This window comes from Microtus pennsylvanicus, chromosome 8 (assembly GCF_037038515.1).
Source record: "Microtus pennsylvanicus isolate mMicPen1 chromosome 8, mMicPen1.hap1, whole genome shotgun sequence".
Taxonomy (NCBI): domain Eukaryota; kingdom Metazoa; phylum Chordata; class Mammalia; order Rodentia; family Cricetidae; genus Microtus; species Microtus pennsylvanicus.
Genome location: NC_134586.1, coordinates 109,353,157 through 109,367,567, shown reverse-complemented (window position 1 = coordinate 109,367,567; position 14,411 = coordinate 109,353,157). Strand labels below are relative to the sequence as shown.

General features: G+C 41.8%; 1 protein-coding gene across 44 annotated transcripts in view; it reads right to left on the bottom strand.

Annotated features, from left to right (window-relative positions):
- The window catches only part of Nrxn1 (neurexin 1), a 1,109,587-nt gene that overhangs the window by 574,638 nt on the left and 520,538 nt on the right, over positions 1-14,411 (bottom strand). For all 44 annotated transcript variants that reach the window (XM_075984298.1, XM_075984300.1, XM_075984304.1 and 41 more), the window contains one exon: positions 14,046-14,236. In XM_075984298.1, coding sequence (XP_075840413.1) covers positions 14,046-14,236 — 191 coding nt within the window. The remainder of the gene's footprint in view (positions 1-14,045; positions 14,237-14,411) is intronic.

The following is a 14,411-nucleotide window of genomic DNA, read 5'->3' as shown; positions in this document are numbered from 1 at the left end:
AATAAATCTGAGCTTTTGGAAGATACATCTGCATAAGTACAATAAGCCTCATATACCCAGAATCATCAAAGTACGCCAGACATGCAATATTTCATCCAGAAGAACAATTCAAAAAGATACTTCATTATGAGATGGAATGTCTTTAACAGATCCCAGTGAAAAATACTTAAATCAACTTTGGAAATGCTTTGCTAAAGGGAAGTCAGATGGATAACTGTCTGGTTGAATAGATACCCTTCAACTGCCAATGCCTTCATTTGCTTTGATACATGAATGGTCTAATCCTATAGCAGTCTAGAGTAGATTTCATAAGAAACACTTGTAAAATCTTACGTGTAAACTTTCCTTGAACTTAGAGGTTCCAAAACGTAATTGTGCCCCTGACTGGAAAAGTAAACATTGAAGACTTGCTTTATAAGAATTTGATTGCTAGGGGGCTGGAGAGATGGCTCAGCGGTTAAGAGCATTGCGTGCTCTTCCAAAGGACCTGAGTTCGATTCCCAGCAACCACATGGTGGCTCACAACCATCTGTAATGGGGTCTGGTGCCCTCTTCTAGCCTGTAGGCATATATGCAAACAGAATATTGTATCCATAATAAATAAATAAATATTTTTTAAAAAATTGATTGCTAGTCTTTCTTCCACCCCGGCAAAAATTCCCAAATGATTCCTTAGTTCTATTTTGTGCGTCTTGCCTTCAGACTAGTGACTTAACTTTGTCAACTCCTCTGATATTGGTCCCTCCATTTTCACTCTCAATTCTAGCTCTTGCTGACATGTGTGTGTGTGTGTGTGTGTGTTTTCTCTTGCAACAATTCATTATCTTGTAACTCCACCTTCATCTATCCACCATATTGACCCCACGTCAACCTTCCTATGTTTTTTTAGGTTATTGTTGTTGTTAATATATCATTCTCTCTCTCTCTCTCTCTCTCTCTCTCTCTCTCTCTCTCTCTCTCTCTCTCTCCTCTCTTTCCCCCCCTCCCTGTGCGTGCGTGTGTGTGTGTGTAGATGTGGACTTACCAAAGCATGTAGATTTGGAAAAACAAATCTATAGAATTGTTTTTTTTTTCATTTTGCCTTAATATAGGTTCTGAGGATTACATTTAGATCATCAAGCTTGCTTGGCAAGCACCCTTACCATGTGAGCTACCCCACTGGCATCCCAGAGTGTCCTGGTTTATCCAGCAAAAGAGGCACACACTGGGTCAGCACAAGTAAGACTTCCAGCATCAGGAAAATTAGGCTCACACTTGAGACCTGCCTCCAAGGCTACTTCTTTCTTTACTACTTTACTAAAATATTCTGAATGATACAAGAAAAATAAGTAGCACTGAAAATGACTTCTGGTAATGAATGAAGACTTACACGTATAAGGTCAGTTACAGGACCTATGCAAATCTGCCATTTTCCTGAAAGGTTATGTTATTCCATATAATACTTTGTCTTTAATTTTTTTATTTTAAATAATTTAAGCTTCTCATTTCAAAATCAATGAAAATTTATTTGAGGTGGGTGTGTCTCCTACTGTATTAAGTTTAAAAGAACTTCTATTCCCTGTAATGATGGCCTGTTTAATACACATCAGAAAATGAGACTTAGGCTACCTTGACATACAGGATAAAAAGTTGCATTCATCACTTGTTTTCCAGAGAGTTTGAAATCATACAGCAGTATAGAACAATGGGTAAAGCATTATACATGGTTTACAGGCATTACTAAAGAGATTCTAAAATATTATGAGAGTTATTGAGTTAAATAAAGTATTTTTTCTTAAGCATTAGAAGAATTTTGTATATTTTTTTTTAACTAAAAGGAAATTTCTTTCAAGGTGAAAGGTAGAATATTTTCAATATAATTACCACACAATGCTGTATGTTATAGTATCTCTAAGGACTTTATGTGTTGAATATGCAATATGTATGAGAAAGGATTCACCCTCAAAGACACGGAGGTAAAAACTTTACTCTGAAGGCTGGGGGAAATGGAAGATTGGAATAGCTGAAGAGTGAGATATAGCCTGTTAAACCAGCTAAGGACTGTTTGACAAGCCAACCATAAGCTTTCTGTTTGCTGACCTTGCTTTTTGTGAATCTGCAAATGTTAGCCTACTATGGAACATATACAACAGACATAGAACAAGTAAGACTTTTGCCATAGTACCTCAGGAAGACTAAGGTCAGAAACGCAATACATGTGTTATATGTAAGACAAAGGGTGGGAAAGGATGTGAAAAGTGGGAATCAAAATAATATTTCTTATTTAATGACCAGAAGTGAAATTTTCATCGTTTTCTAATGAATTGGTGGGACACATGTTTAAAATTTTTATGCGAAAGACATGTCTCAGTTTATCACATGGTATTCCTGACATTTAAAATTAATGACTTTTCACTGAGTGTGTAGAGCAGATTACCCTAGAACATATTATCCTCCTGCCACAGCCTCCAGAGCACTGATCACAGTCATGGCTCACTAATCGGGCGTATAAACCATGTTTGTGGGACCTGGAGATGACGCTCAGCCCCGACGAACAGGTGGTTAAGAGCAATGACTGCTCTCACAGAGGACTTGGGTTTGGTTCCCAGCACTGACACAGTGGTTCACAAACATCGGTAACTCCAGTTCCAGGGCATCTGATCCTGTCCTTTGGTCTCTGAAGACATAGGCATGCATGTGCTACCTAGATATACATGCAGGCAAAACACCGGTACAAATAAAATAAAACAAGAAAAATATGATAAAAGAATATGATAAGAAGAGATCTTTCTGATATAGTGAGTGTGTACTCGTCTCCCCATTATGAGACGCAGCCCCCTTTACTTCCTGGCAATGCTGCTTTGTGTTCCCTGCAGTTTGAAATGGCAGAACTGCTAGGGATTAAACTGAGAAAACATTAAATAACTAGCGAGCACCAGGAATGGATATGTTTCTAGGCGTGATGAGTGAAAGTGGCGGCCGGGAGTATTAGAGACAAGGGGGCAAGAAAGAAGCTAGCTGGAGTGCCCCAAGACAGGTGGGTGTTGAGTCCGGTGCAGTGAACGTGGATATCATAGGGCTTATAGCTGGACCTCACACAGAGACGTCGTGGATGAGCACAGGAAAGCACCATTAAAGAATGAGCATGCCATGTCTGCTTGACCTAGAGCCTGCCGTCAGACTTGTCCTCAGCCATCAATTACACTCACACAGGCGTGGGAAGGAGCAGAAGTTTTAATATGCTGCCTTTTTCCGCATACTGTGGCCACAATCAAATCATCACTTCTGAGATTTGATTAATAACTTATATTTAATTTAAAAAGCTTTAAAATGTGTGTGTGTGTGTGTGTGTGGGCCCTTGTACACCACTTAGGAAAGAGAAAGAAGAAAACACATAGCTGGAGTTACAAGTAGTTATGAGGGATGAACCCTAATTGGATTCTGGGAAGCATATTTGAGTCTTCTACAAAAGCATCTCAACTGCTGAGCCATCACTATTTAAATGTTTGCATTAAGGGTGGTTCTATAAGAGAACTCAATATATTTTGTGGGTCTGTGCATACCCCAACACTTTCCAATTCGAAGAGATGGCGGCTTGATGTAAAAAAAAAGTAGCATCTGGGAGGCAGAGGCAGGAGTTCGAGGTCAGCCTGATCTACAAGAGCTAGTTTCAGGACAGGCTCCAAACTACAGAGAAACCCTGTCTCAAAAAACCAAAAAAAGAAAAAAGAAAAAGTAGCATCATGGGCTTGATTATATTATATGTTAGATCATCTTGCCTAGTTGATACAATTCTTCACATATAAATTCTTAACCTGACTCTCTACACTCAATCATTCAATAATGACAGCAATTACTAGAATTACAGGATGGTAATTTATTATTATTTATTATCATATTTATAATTATTTATTAAGCAGATCTAAGCAAGGAGTTGCTTCATGAGGACAACTTTTTATATAATCCTACAGTTATCCATAATTCATATCTGTGTCCCAGCAAAAATCAAATAATTTTGTCATGGCCATCAAGCTTTTCAAAACTAGAGGGAACCATGCCTGCTAAACTTATAAACGCAATGGTCTGTGATGCAAGAGAGACAGCACATTAATATTGAAACTTAAATCGTCTAGAGTTTCAGAACAATAAAGGACTTCAGAGAAGTGTGTGTTGGCTGACTGGGGAGAAGTCACTTGGGAACGAGGTTTGGAGGAGGAGAAGGAACCTTCTTCAGATGAGCTAGAATTCGTAATTGCTGATATCTTAGCAACTGCTAAGAAGCTAAAAAGTCCAGATGGGTTGGCGTGGGAAAAAACAATAAAGGAAGTTGGTCAAGAAATAACAAGCACCTGTTATATTTGAGGTGAGCCTTACAAGCTCCAGGAAATGCTTAAGAATACATTCACTTACTTTAAGTCCTTTGATAAGAAATAAGTAAGATATTCACATCTAAATATTTATCAGTGCATGGAATATAATAAGTTTTCAAAAAGTCATAATGATACCACTTAATACCACTATCTTAACTGTCTTAGTATAATATTTAACTTCTCTTAGCCTTACTTTGTTCACTACCAACATGAACCTAAGTATCTTCAGCAATTTTTATGATAACTAACACATGAAAGCATGTTTAAAACACATGTAAATCATTCAGCTCATACTTAGTAAATGGAAGACGGTAGATTTTGGCAGTCATGTGGCCTGTTTAGGCATATACACATACGGAATGTTGCAGAGGCTACCAAAGAGCATTTGATGACAAAATGTGTCCTTAGATGTAATGTGACATTGATTCCTGTATTGTGTTTAATTTAAAAAAAAAAGCAGCAGTTGACTAAAAAGTCCAAGAAAAGGCTAATTAAAAAAAATATTTTACTTATTATGTATACAATATTCCGTCTGTGTGTATGCCTGCAGGCCAGAAGAGGGCATCAGACATCATTAAAGATGGTTGTGAGCCACCATGTAGTTGCTGGGAATTAAGCTCAGGACCTTTGGAAGAGCAGGCAATGCTCTTAACCTCTGAGCCATCTCTCCAGCCCCCCCAAAGGCTAATTTTAAAACAGACACACACAACAACCACACATGAGGCATTAACAGCAAAGTCTGATATCAAGCTGTGTTAGAAGGCCAGTCAAGCACAAGAAAGCAAAGGGCTGTTAGCAGTCCAGGGCCGTGAGACTGAACTTTCCTTCATGAGGTGACCTTGAAAAAATGAGCTTGGAGCACTTCTGCAGGATTACTTCATACCAAATCTCCCCAACTTTTCAGTCTGTTTTACTATATTAAAGATCTGAGTTTTCTGAAGTAGTGAACAGACTCTAGAATTTCTCTGAATCCTAATATAAAACACACTTGAGTTATGGCTGAACCCTACCTGAGTGAGAGAACTCCTTCAAAATCTCTCTTTTGTGGGAAATGTATAGTGGACAGGTGTAGGATTAGCCAGTAGTCAGAGGGGGCTGTCTGCTGTTTAATGGAACCACAGGAGTCTGCTATGAATCCTCACAGTTCCATTGGGGGCGATAATCTAGGTCCCTCTTTCCATCTGGGTTTCTTATAAGTTTCTGGCTTTGTAGTCACTGATCCAGGGCAACACACTTTGAAAGGCAGCATAGGAAGCAACTCTACTTTCTCAAGCATTTGTTTTAGTCTTTTTCATGCACATATTTTAGCGCCACTTGGTTTTCATATTCTCACCATCTTCATGAATTTGTACCTTATCTTCATACTAGACTGATGTGGGTGTGGGATTTCCCTCTGTGTTCTGTATTACCATTAATGAATAAAGAACTGCTTTGAGCCTATAGGAGAGCAGGGCGGGGTGGAGCAGAGCTAGGGAGAGAGGGCTGGACTAAATGCTAGGAGAAAAAAGGACAGAGTCAGACGTTGGAACTTTTTCTGGTAAGCCACAGCCTCATGGTGATACGTAGACTAATAGAAATAGGTTAAATTAAGATGCAAAAGTTAGCAAATAAGAAATTAGAGCTAATGAGCCAAGCAGAGATTTAAATAACATAGTTTCTGTGTGATTATTTTGTTGTTGGGTGGCTAGGATGAACAAGCAGCCTTCCTTACAAGACTAGATTCAAGAGATGGGCCAATCCTGCCCCCTTGGTTCCAAAGCTAAAGAACACCTGCAGGGACACTTTGATGCTTTTTCTTTTGCCCTGAATAGCCATTTCAAATACATCTTCAAATAAATTCAGTAGATGCATAATTGTACACTGTGAGCTATCTCTCATAGCTGTTCCTAGTCCTAGAGAGGACATATGTTCTAGTTAAATCTGTTTTTCAAGAATTTAGATCTAGGACCCTAACCCTAAGTTAGTCTAGAGTGTCTCCTTGACTGAAAGACAGCAAGGATCCAGAGATTCAAGCTTGCTTCCTGAAGTTCTGAAAGTAGAAACCAACAGCACAGAGGGAGATGGAGGGAGCTGTGAAGGCCTCAGAGACACTCGGGCAAACAGATATGGCCTTCTACCAAGAGTCGGTCTCTCTCCCTTTCCTGCCCCTGCTTTAGCCTCTCTCTTTTCCTTCTCTCTCTGTCATTTCTTCCTTTTGTTTTCTTAAGATAGTCTGAATAGATTTATGCTGTTTAAATCACCAAGACCTTTGTTTCATTAAAAGGAGAAAGGTCAAAGCACTAAGAAAACTGCTGATTATGAAAACAAATGAGGACCTGCTATCGTGTGCACTTTCCCAACGTCATAGACGTTCTGGACCGAAAGTGACTCAGTTCTCTCTGGGCATCACCTGAAGAGCAGACAGCATCGAAGTTTGGTCTTTAGCTGAACCAGGGAGCTTGCATCCATCTGACTCTTTGGAAACACGCAGAGACTTGCAGCTCTATCCTACAGGCGCCACCATCCACACGTTTCAGTTATCACAACATTTTTTGGGGGGTTGTGGTAAACCTGGACTTCGTTTTGTAGGGCGCGAGAAAACTGGGTTCCACTTTCCGGGAGTGATTGTTCTGGGGGGTCTCAGGAGAGCTGCTTCTTCTCTATAGGACTACCATAAGCAGGTCCTCAATTGTTCTAAACATGCTAGCCAGGGCTCGAGGGTATCAGAACTCGAAAACTTTTCTGTAAATAGGAATAAGCACCTAGGCATGGTTCATCCAGAAATGGTAAGGGCCAAGGCCTTAGAACTATACGGCAAACTCTAAGGCAATATGCGGCTCCGTGGGGTTTCTTTCCACCTTGCACCTGGCTTCATCACTCACATAGTCTGTGTTAGAAAGTCCATAGGTGTTTCAGATTTCTTCTCAATGTGCTGTTCCAGGCTGTCAGTAGCAGTCAATAGAGACTGATGTGAACAACCATAGTAATTCTACTTCCAGGGGATCTGATGACCTTCTGACATTGGGACCTGACTTTCTGTCCTATGTGTGTAGGAGTCATGCCTGTAGTATGCATATATCAATGTGCTTCAAACACATAAAATAAATAAAACCTTGATTGTTCTACAGTGGTGAATCAGGAAGAAGAAGGCTGGATCTGGATAACATACTAACTGGACACATGGCCAGGTAAGTCAGTTCTCTCTGGGCAGTTGGTGACACTCAAGTTCCTGTGTTCCCAGTGATGGGAAGGGAAGTCTCAGAGTTGAGAAATATTGAATAAGCTAATGTAGGATAACTCGTCCTAATGCAGCAACGATTCCAAGCTGAGAGTGTAAAGGATGGTGGATTTAAACAATGCCGAGTTCTTGGAGCAGGATAGACATGTAGTTATAGTGGTATCTGTCTTGAAACATGGACAGAAGAATGCTCACAGTGAATGTTAGACAGGAGGCCATAGGGGGCGATGCATGTCAAGGCAAGGAAGTCCTCTGAGAGGTGGGAGTGGATTAAAAAAGCCGTCAGTGGTTTTATAGTCAAGAGAATAGACTTGGGCTGATTTCTGCAAAGCCTGGGAATTCAACAGAGTCATCAAAGAGAAATAATGGTTTCACATCTCTAATTGTCTTTTAAATAACCACGCTGTAACACTTGTGCGGGAAAGGAATAACGAAAATGTCAAGTATCACTTTGACAAACTCACAGCCTATTGTCTCTGTTCTGAGCTGTGGTGCTTGACTCCAAAAAGGCTCCTTACCCCATTGAGCTTCACCTATCATCAGCACTGAAGCTAAAATATTATTAATCTGTGCTGCTTACTCCACTGTCCTGCTAAACATTTTTATTTTCAACTCCCCAGCTTCTGTATGATGTTCAACATGCTTCTCCACCAGCAAAACTCTGCTTCCTTCTGAGATGCAGAGAATCTTAGGAACATAACAGCCTTCTCAGTAGGTTCACATTGCATGCCATGAAAATCTAATTGGGTATTTATTGCCAACTTGTAAAGAAGTTAATGTAGTCCCTGCAGCTGGGAAAACACCTGCTGCATTCTGGAGCCCATGGTGACAGGTCCGCTCACTGGGAAGTGAGACAAAGGGGAGAATACTAAAGCTGAACCACTGCCAGCAATGAGACCTTATGGGGGGGGGGGAGTACCAGCAGACAGGATCTCAGAGGCATGATGATAGTATGGAGTGCGTTCCTAGGATAAAGTCTTAGGGACTAGGGAAGAGGGAGCGGGTGCCAGGGACACCGGGGTCTCAAGGAGATACTTCTGTAGCAATTAGAATAAATGCCCTACCCTCTGAGAGGCCTCGTTAGCCACTGAAAAGGTTTCTTTTCTCTCTAACTTTCAAATGGACCCTTAAAATAACCTCCCACAAACTGAGAAAGTGTTAGTATTTCACTAGGTTATAAACAAGATACTAAGAGAGTGGTTTGGCATTTCTTCCACTGCCGATGTCACACCTGTCTCCAAGGCTACATTCGAAGTCAAATTATTCTCTGAACATTCCCTATTTAAGCAAATAAATCTCGCAAGACAAACCGGCTACCAGAAGCCAACAAAGCTCAGACATGTTTGATCACGGTCAGCGCTTTGGAAGTAATTTCCCTTGGTAAATGCTTTTCAAAATACAACGTGAAAAGGCAGAAAACAGGAAGACGTGCCTTGTATTCCGGCCCAGAGTGTGAGGGCCAGTGGGTAAAAGGACGTTTGAGTTACAAAGGAAAGTAGCGTAGGATGTATGCATATCTTTCCTTAGAGACAGAACCTGTTGGAAGGCAAAGTCCTGGATGTTTCCTTTTGGGGGTCTTTAAGTGGCTTGGGCTCAGGAAACAACAGCAGGCAAATTAGCTACCTTCAAGCGGAGATTTGAATGGAGATACAAAAAATGTTTAAAAGAGATGAGGAGGGAAGGAACGGGACACCCTCGAGAATGAAATACTTTGGGATAAAGGAGGAGGAAGGGAGAAAGAGTTCACCACCTGCTGACCTAGATACGGTCCAAGAATGACTCGGTGTAATTTTACTAAGTGGCCACGTGAGGGCACTCTCTGCTACGCACCCAGATGCATGATGGCCCCAATCAAATTCAAATGTGCCTCCTTTTGCTGACGGATGATTTAATATTTAAAGAAGGGCATCTATGGCAGATGGAGTCCCAAAACTATTCGTCTTTTCTATTTTTACTCTTGAACTAGATAAGTGAATAAGCAAGTCTGACCTCAATTCGAATTCCCGGACACTCATAAAGATTACATACAATAACCTCATTTAAATCTATCAGCTCTTTTCCATACACTTTTAGGAACCAAATCGCAAATTAGGACAAGAGATGCACAAGAAGGTTTTGCATTATCTAACTAAAGAGGCCGGGGCTCTAGCCTTCCAGAATGAATAGAGTCGGACTATGGAATTAGCCCAGAGCAAATGAAGGCGGAGCCTTTCATTGCGTGTTGCAGCTTGCTTTATAACCAAAGGGAACAGACATCAGCAACTGGGAATAAAGATGAAAACCAAACTGCATCACCCGCGAAACTTGGGTAGTGTCAGAAAAGATCATTTGAACATGGTCATTAGCACGGAGGAGCCTTAGATTGAGGCTTGTTTGTGACTATTTCCACTGAGGTGGGGAAGAGAGAGGTTTGGGTTTCACATCTTCACATCTACAAGATGAAACACAGCCACGGACAAAAGCGAACTTTACTGTGCAGGTTAAATATGGAATTTTAAGTTCTGGAAACAAAGCGATTCTGTTTCCCAGCGCAAACGGAGCGAGTTAATCACCCACCCCTCAACATCATGGAACACAGTACGTGGCCCTATGCTGCCCTCTGGTGTGTCTGTCGGGTAGAGGAACGTTAAGTGTCAAAAATCTAATTCAGCCCGGTGACTTCGGAAGGCACCGACCTCCACTCAAAAAATTTAAAAGGTAAGCTAAAGTTTGTTTAACGTAAACGGTGCCTTGTTTCAGGATACTAGTGCACAACGTAGTGAGGACCTCTAAGAGCACACCGCTTGTTTCCGGGGCTTCCCCGGTGAGTTACACTGGGAAGGATATGGACTTCAGGCGTGTGGTGTAAGCAGACTGGTCTCGCTTGGGAAACGAAAGATGTTTTGAAGAGGGTGTTTGTACATCAGAATAGGTTTAATTATCAAAGGTGACTGTTAGCGAAAACAAGCCCCAAATAAAACCACCGACTTAGATAAGGGGATTTCCTGCCTCTTGCAGCCTCTAGCGGCGCCATCCTACATGACTGGCTTGCATGGTCTGTTCAGGGCATCAAGTCAGGCAGGTCTCACATCCAGGGAAGGAGTAGTCTTTGGTGGTGTTTTTCAAGCATCCCTTAAACATGGCTTCATCAATAAGTCTTCCAGCTCTCCTCAGTTTCGGTGCCCACATGTGGCGCCATTGCTCTCCTCCCTGCTATGTGCTCTGCATGAGTGCTCAGACACAGTGTGCTTCTTGGGATGGTAATTTTTCATGGCGGGACCCTGTCACCCTCTCTCACATCTGCTCATCACCCCTAGCAGAGGGTCAGTGCTCGGTAAATAACATCTACCTGGCACTGCCGTCCTGCAGAGCGAAGGTGGGAGTGCACGGGAGATGACGTCTTACACCGCGCTCTCTCTCCTTGGGATTCTTGGGGGTTATTGTTCCAATTAAAAGTCACACAGCCACACACAAGTGGAAACCTCAGCCTAATTTTAGGGACTAGTTCTCATTTTGTGACCTGGAAAGGTCTGAAAACACAGCAGCTTCACAGAATTTGTTGATAAAGAACCTCATTTGCATAAGCTGAAGAGATGGGTCTGTAAGAAAGAGTGCTTTGTACATAAGCATGAGACATGCAGTATCCCTGAGTCCACACAAGAAGCCTTTCCGACCATGCGTGTGCCTGTTATCCAAGGCTGAGACACAGGGCCGATACAGGAGTGTGGCTGCGACTTCCTCATCCAGTGAGAGGCTCGAGCTCAATGGGATATGATAGTGAGGGACAGGGCCAGACACCCACGATCCTTGTTAGGGTCCACGCCAGCACCGCCTGCCCCACATGCATGCATGTATGCGCGCACACACATACTGAAGCAAACACATACAAAACTAATTATCCATCTGGGACATTAACCTCTAACTTAAACTGACTTTTTGTTGTTTTTATTTTGTTTTGTTTCTATTTTGAGACAGATTTTCTCTGTGTAGCCCTGGCTGTCTTATAGACCAGCAGCACCAGGCTGGCCTGGAACTCACAAAGATCTGTCTGCCTTTGCCTTCCTAGTGCTGGCATTAAAGGCTTGCACCACCACCACCCAGCAAGTTTTTGTTTTTTAAAATACGACTATAAACTGAGTTCCTGGACAGCTTGGGCTGTTACACAGTGAAACACTGTATCAAAAAAACAAAGACCAAAACAAAAGACCATGAATTTATTCCCAATATCAGATTCACATTTTCAGTATTTTTTTAATTATGGTAAATGCTTTTCTTATAATCAGTATTAAAAAGCAGTAGACCTTTTAAGAAAACATATCTAAGATTTGTAAAGCTCCCTTTATGGCACACACACACATCAGAAGAACCCCACGACAGCCTCCTATTCTGCTTACATCCATCTCAATGATTAAGAATCAAGTAATATCTTTTAGGAGATGGTGTCCCAAACATCCACAGAAACACAGCCCTGGATTTCATTCACAAACTGGGCTATGAGCATTGAATGCTTCAAACCACGGTGGACTGCATGTTCCTAGTCATTTGAATTTATGACATGGCCTCTGAGGTCTCTAGTCATAGTCATCTATGTGCCCTGAGGTCTCTCTGACATAAACAAGGCATTGTTTATTCTGCTGTGGTGGCCAGGCCAGTGCCCTTCACAATCTCCTCATTTCCTTGACATTGGCCACCTGGGTCCACCGTGCAAAAGGAGGGCATCCCCTGAACAGAAACCAAAGATTTGGGAGACTTTCGTCACAGACAAGACAGAGAAGCAGTGGAGCTCGCTAAGGTGTATTTCTCTACATTTCTGGTTTGGTGTCAACAAAGCTATTAGGTCTGAAGCAAATGTATCTTAGCAGTTAACAGGGGCTCACTGGGAACAAGGGGGACGACGACTGTCACATATTTTCTGTGTGACAAATAAAGAACCAGCACTGTAAATATGTTCGACAATTATGCAAAATAAAACACTTTCTTCTTTCACCTTGCTTAGGAGCTGCACTTTTTTTTTCCTCTAGAAAGACTGCTGTTGTATTTCCCCCTGCCAGTTCTATAACTCTCAGTGTATTTACTTTCTAAATCAAAGGGAGAGATCTCATGATTATGAACCAGCAGTCTTTTAAAGCAAAATACGCCTGAAAGGCTATCTGAGGGGCTTTGTCATGCACCAGGGCAGAGCAGGAGGAAGTCAGCATGAGCTTAGCTCTGGGTTTGCTTATCTTTCCTCTAGGAGCTGCTTCATCCCTGGTTGAGACATTCAATCCTCAGCTCTCTTCTACTCAGAATGAAAAGCTAATGGAACCTTCTCCAGTGCCTTTTGTCCTGATCATTATGATGAAATATAAAGCTATAGTTCTCAGTGAATCACAGAGACCCATCCAAATCGGATCTAATATCATTATCTCTTATTATTGGCATGTCTTCTAAGCATAAAAATTAAGCCTCAGTAAAGTAAGAAAATGTCAGCTAAGACTTTCTGAACAGCCTGTTAAGGCAACATTCGTGTGTGTGTGTGTGTGTGTGTATGTAAGAGACAGACAGACAGACAGACAGATAAATGATAGAGAGATGGCAGATAGATAAATATAGATAGGGAGGTAGATAGATGATAGATAGACAGATAGCAAGATCATGTGTGTATGTACATGTATATAAATACGTGTATGTGTGAGCCTGTGTATATCATGGAGGTGGTGAAGAAAAATAAAACTCACTACTGATCATGAAGGACAAGCCAGGCTCATAGCTGTTGGTAGAAAGGTCTGATAGCATCTAGGGAATGTAACAAAGGCGGGGGGGGGGGGGGGGGACTAAAGAGAAGCTCAGTATACATCTGGTTCCATTAACTCCAAACTGATAGAAAGCCACTGAGACTGAAGACTTGCAGGTGCCTACCTTTCTTAACAATATCAAGATTACAAGCACATTTTTTCTCATCCTTTAAATTTTAATCATGCATGCATTCTTAGGTGTTGCATTTTTGAACTGTTATTAAAAATACATATGTTCATGCCACATTAAAGGAGAACAGAGACTCGTGTGTTGTATTATTAATCATGTGCAAAAAACCAGCATTCCTGTCAGCCTTTGCAGAAGAACTGGGCCTGTTTCCTATCAAAGGGTTTGTCACTCGTGGGCAGATACTGTACACTGTGAAGGCCTGTGCCTATACCCTGTCAAAGGATTTTGTCACTCGTGGGCAAACGCTGTACACTGTGAAGGCCTGTGCCTGTACCCTGTCAAAGGATTTTGTCACTCGTGGGCAAACGCTGTACACTGTGAAGGCCTGCGCCTGTACCCTGTCAAAGGATTTTGTCACTCGTGGGCAAACGCTGTACACTGTGAAGGCCTGCGCCTGTACCCTGTCAAAGGGTTTTGTCATTTGTGGGCAGATGCTGTGCACTGTGAAGGCCTGCGCCTGTACCCTGTCAGTCAAAAGGGTTGTCACTCATGAACAGAGTACAGGAGCTGTAAACTGTGATTTAGCCAATACTTACTCTTAAGGTCTAAGTTTCTGGCTCCTGCAGTGATTTGCGTTGTAATTTTCGTGTCAATTTTTACAGTGTGGAGATTGCTGGTGTCCCTTGAAATCATCACATTGTGCCACTGATTGTCATTGAGTGGTTTATTTGAGCTCCCTTTGATGAGGTTAGCACCATTTCCCAAGTCAAACACATAATGTAAGTACCTAGAAAGAAAATGAAAGAGAGGGAAGAGTCATTGCTTGCTGAATAAGCCATGATGATAAACAAGACATTATAAAAGGGCACTTTTGAGTGGATTCCTTCTTCTAAAACCTTAAGATGGAGCGGCCTGCTTGTGAAACTGAAAGCAGAAAGGATCACCCTCTGTTCTGGGCTCCC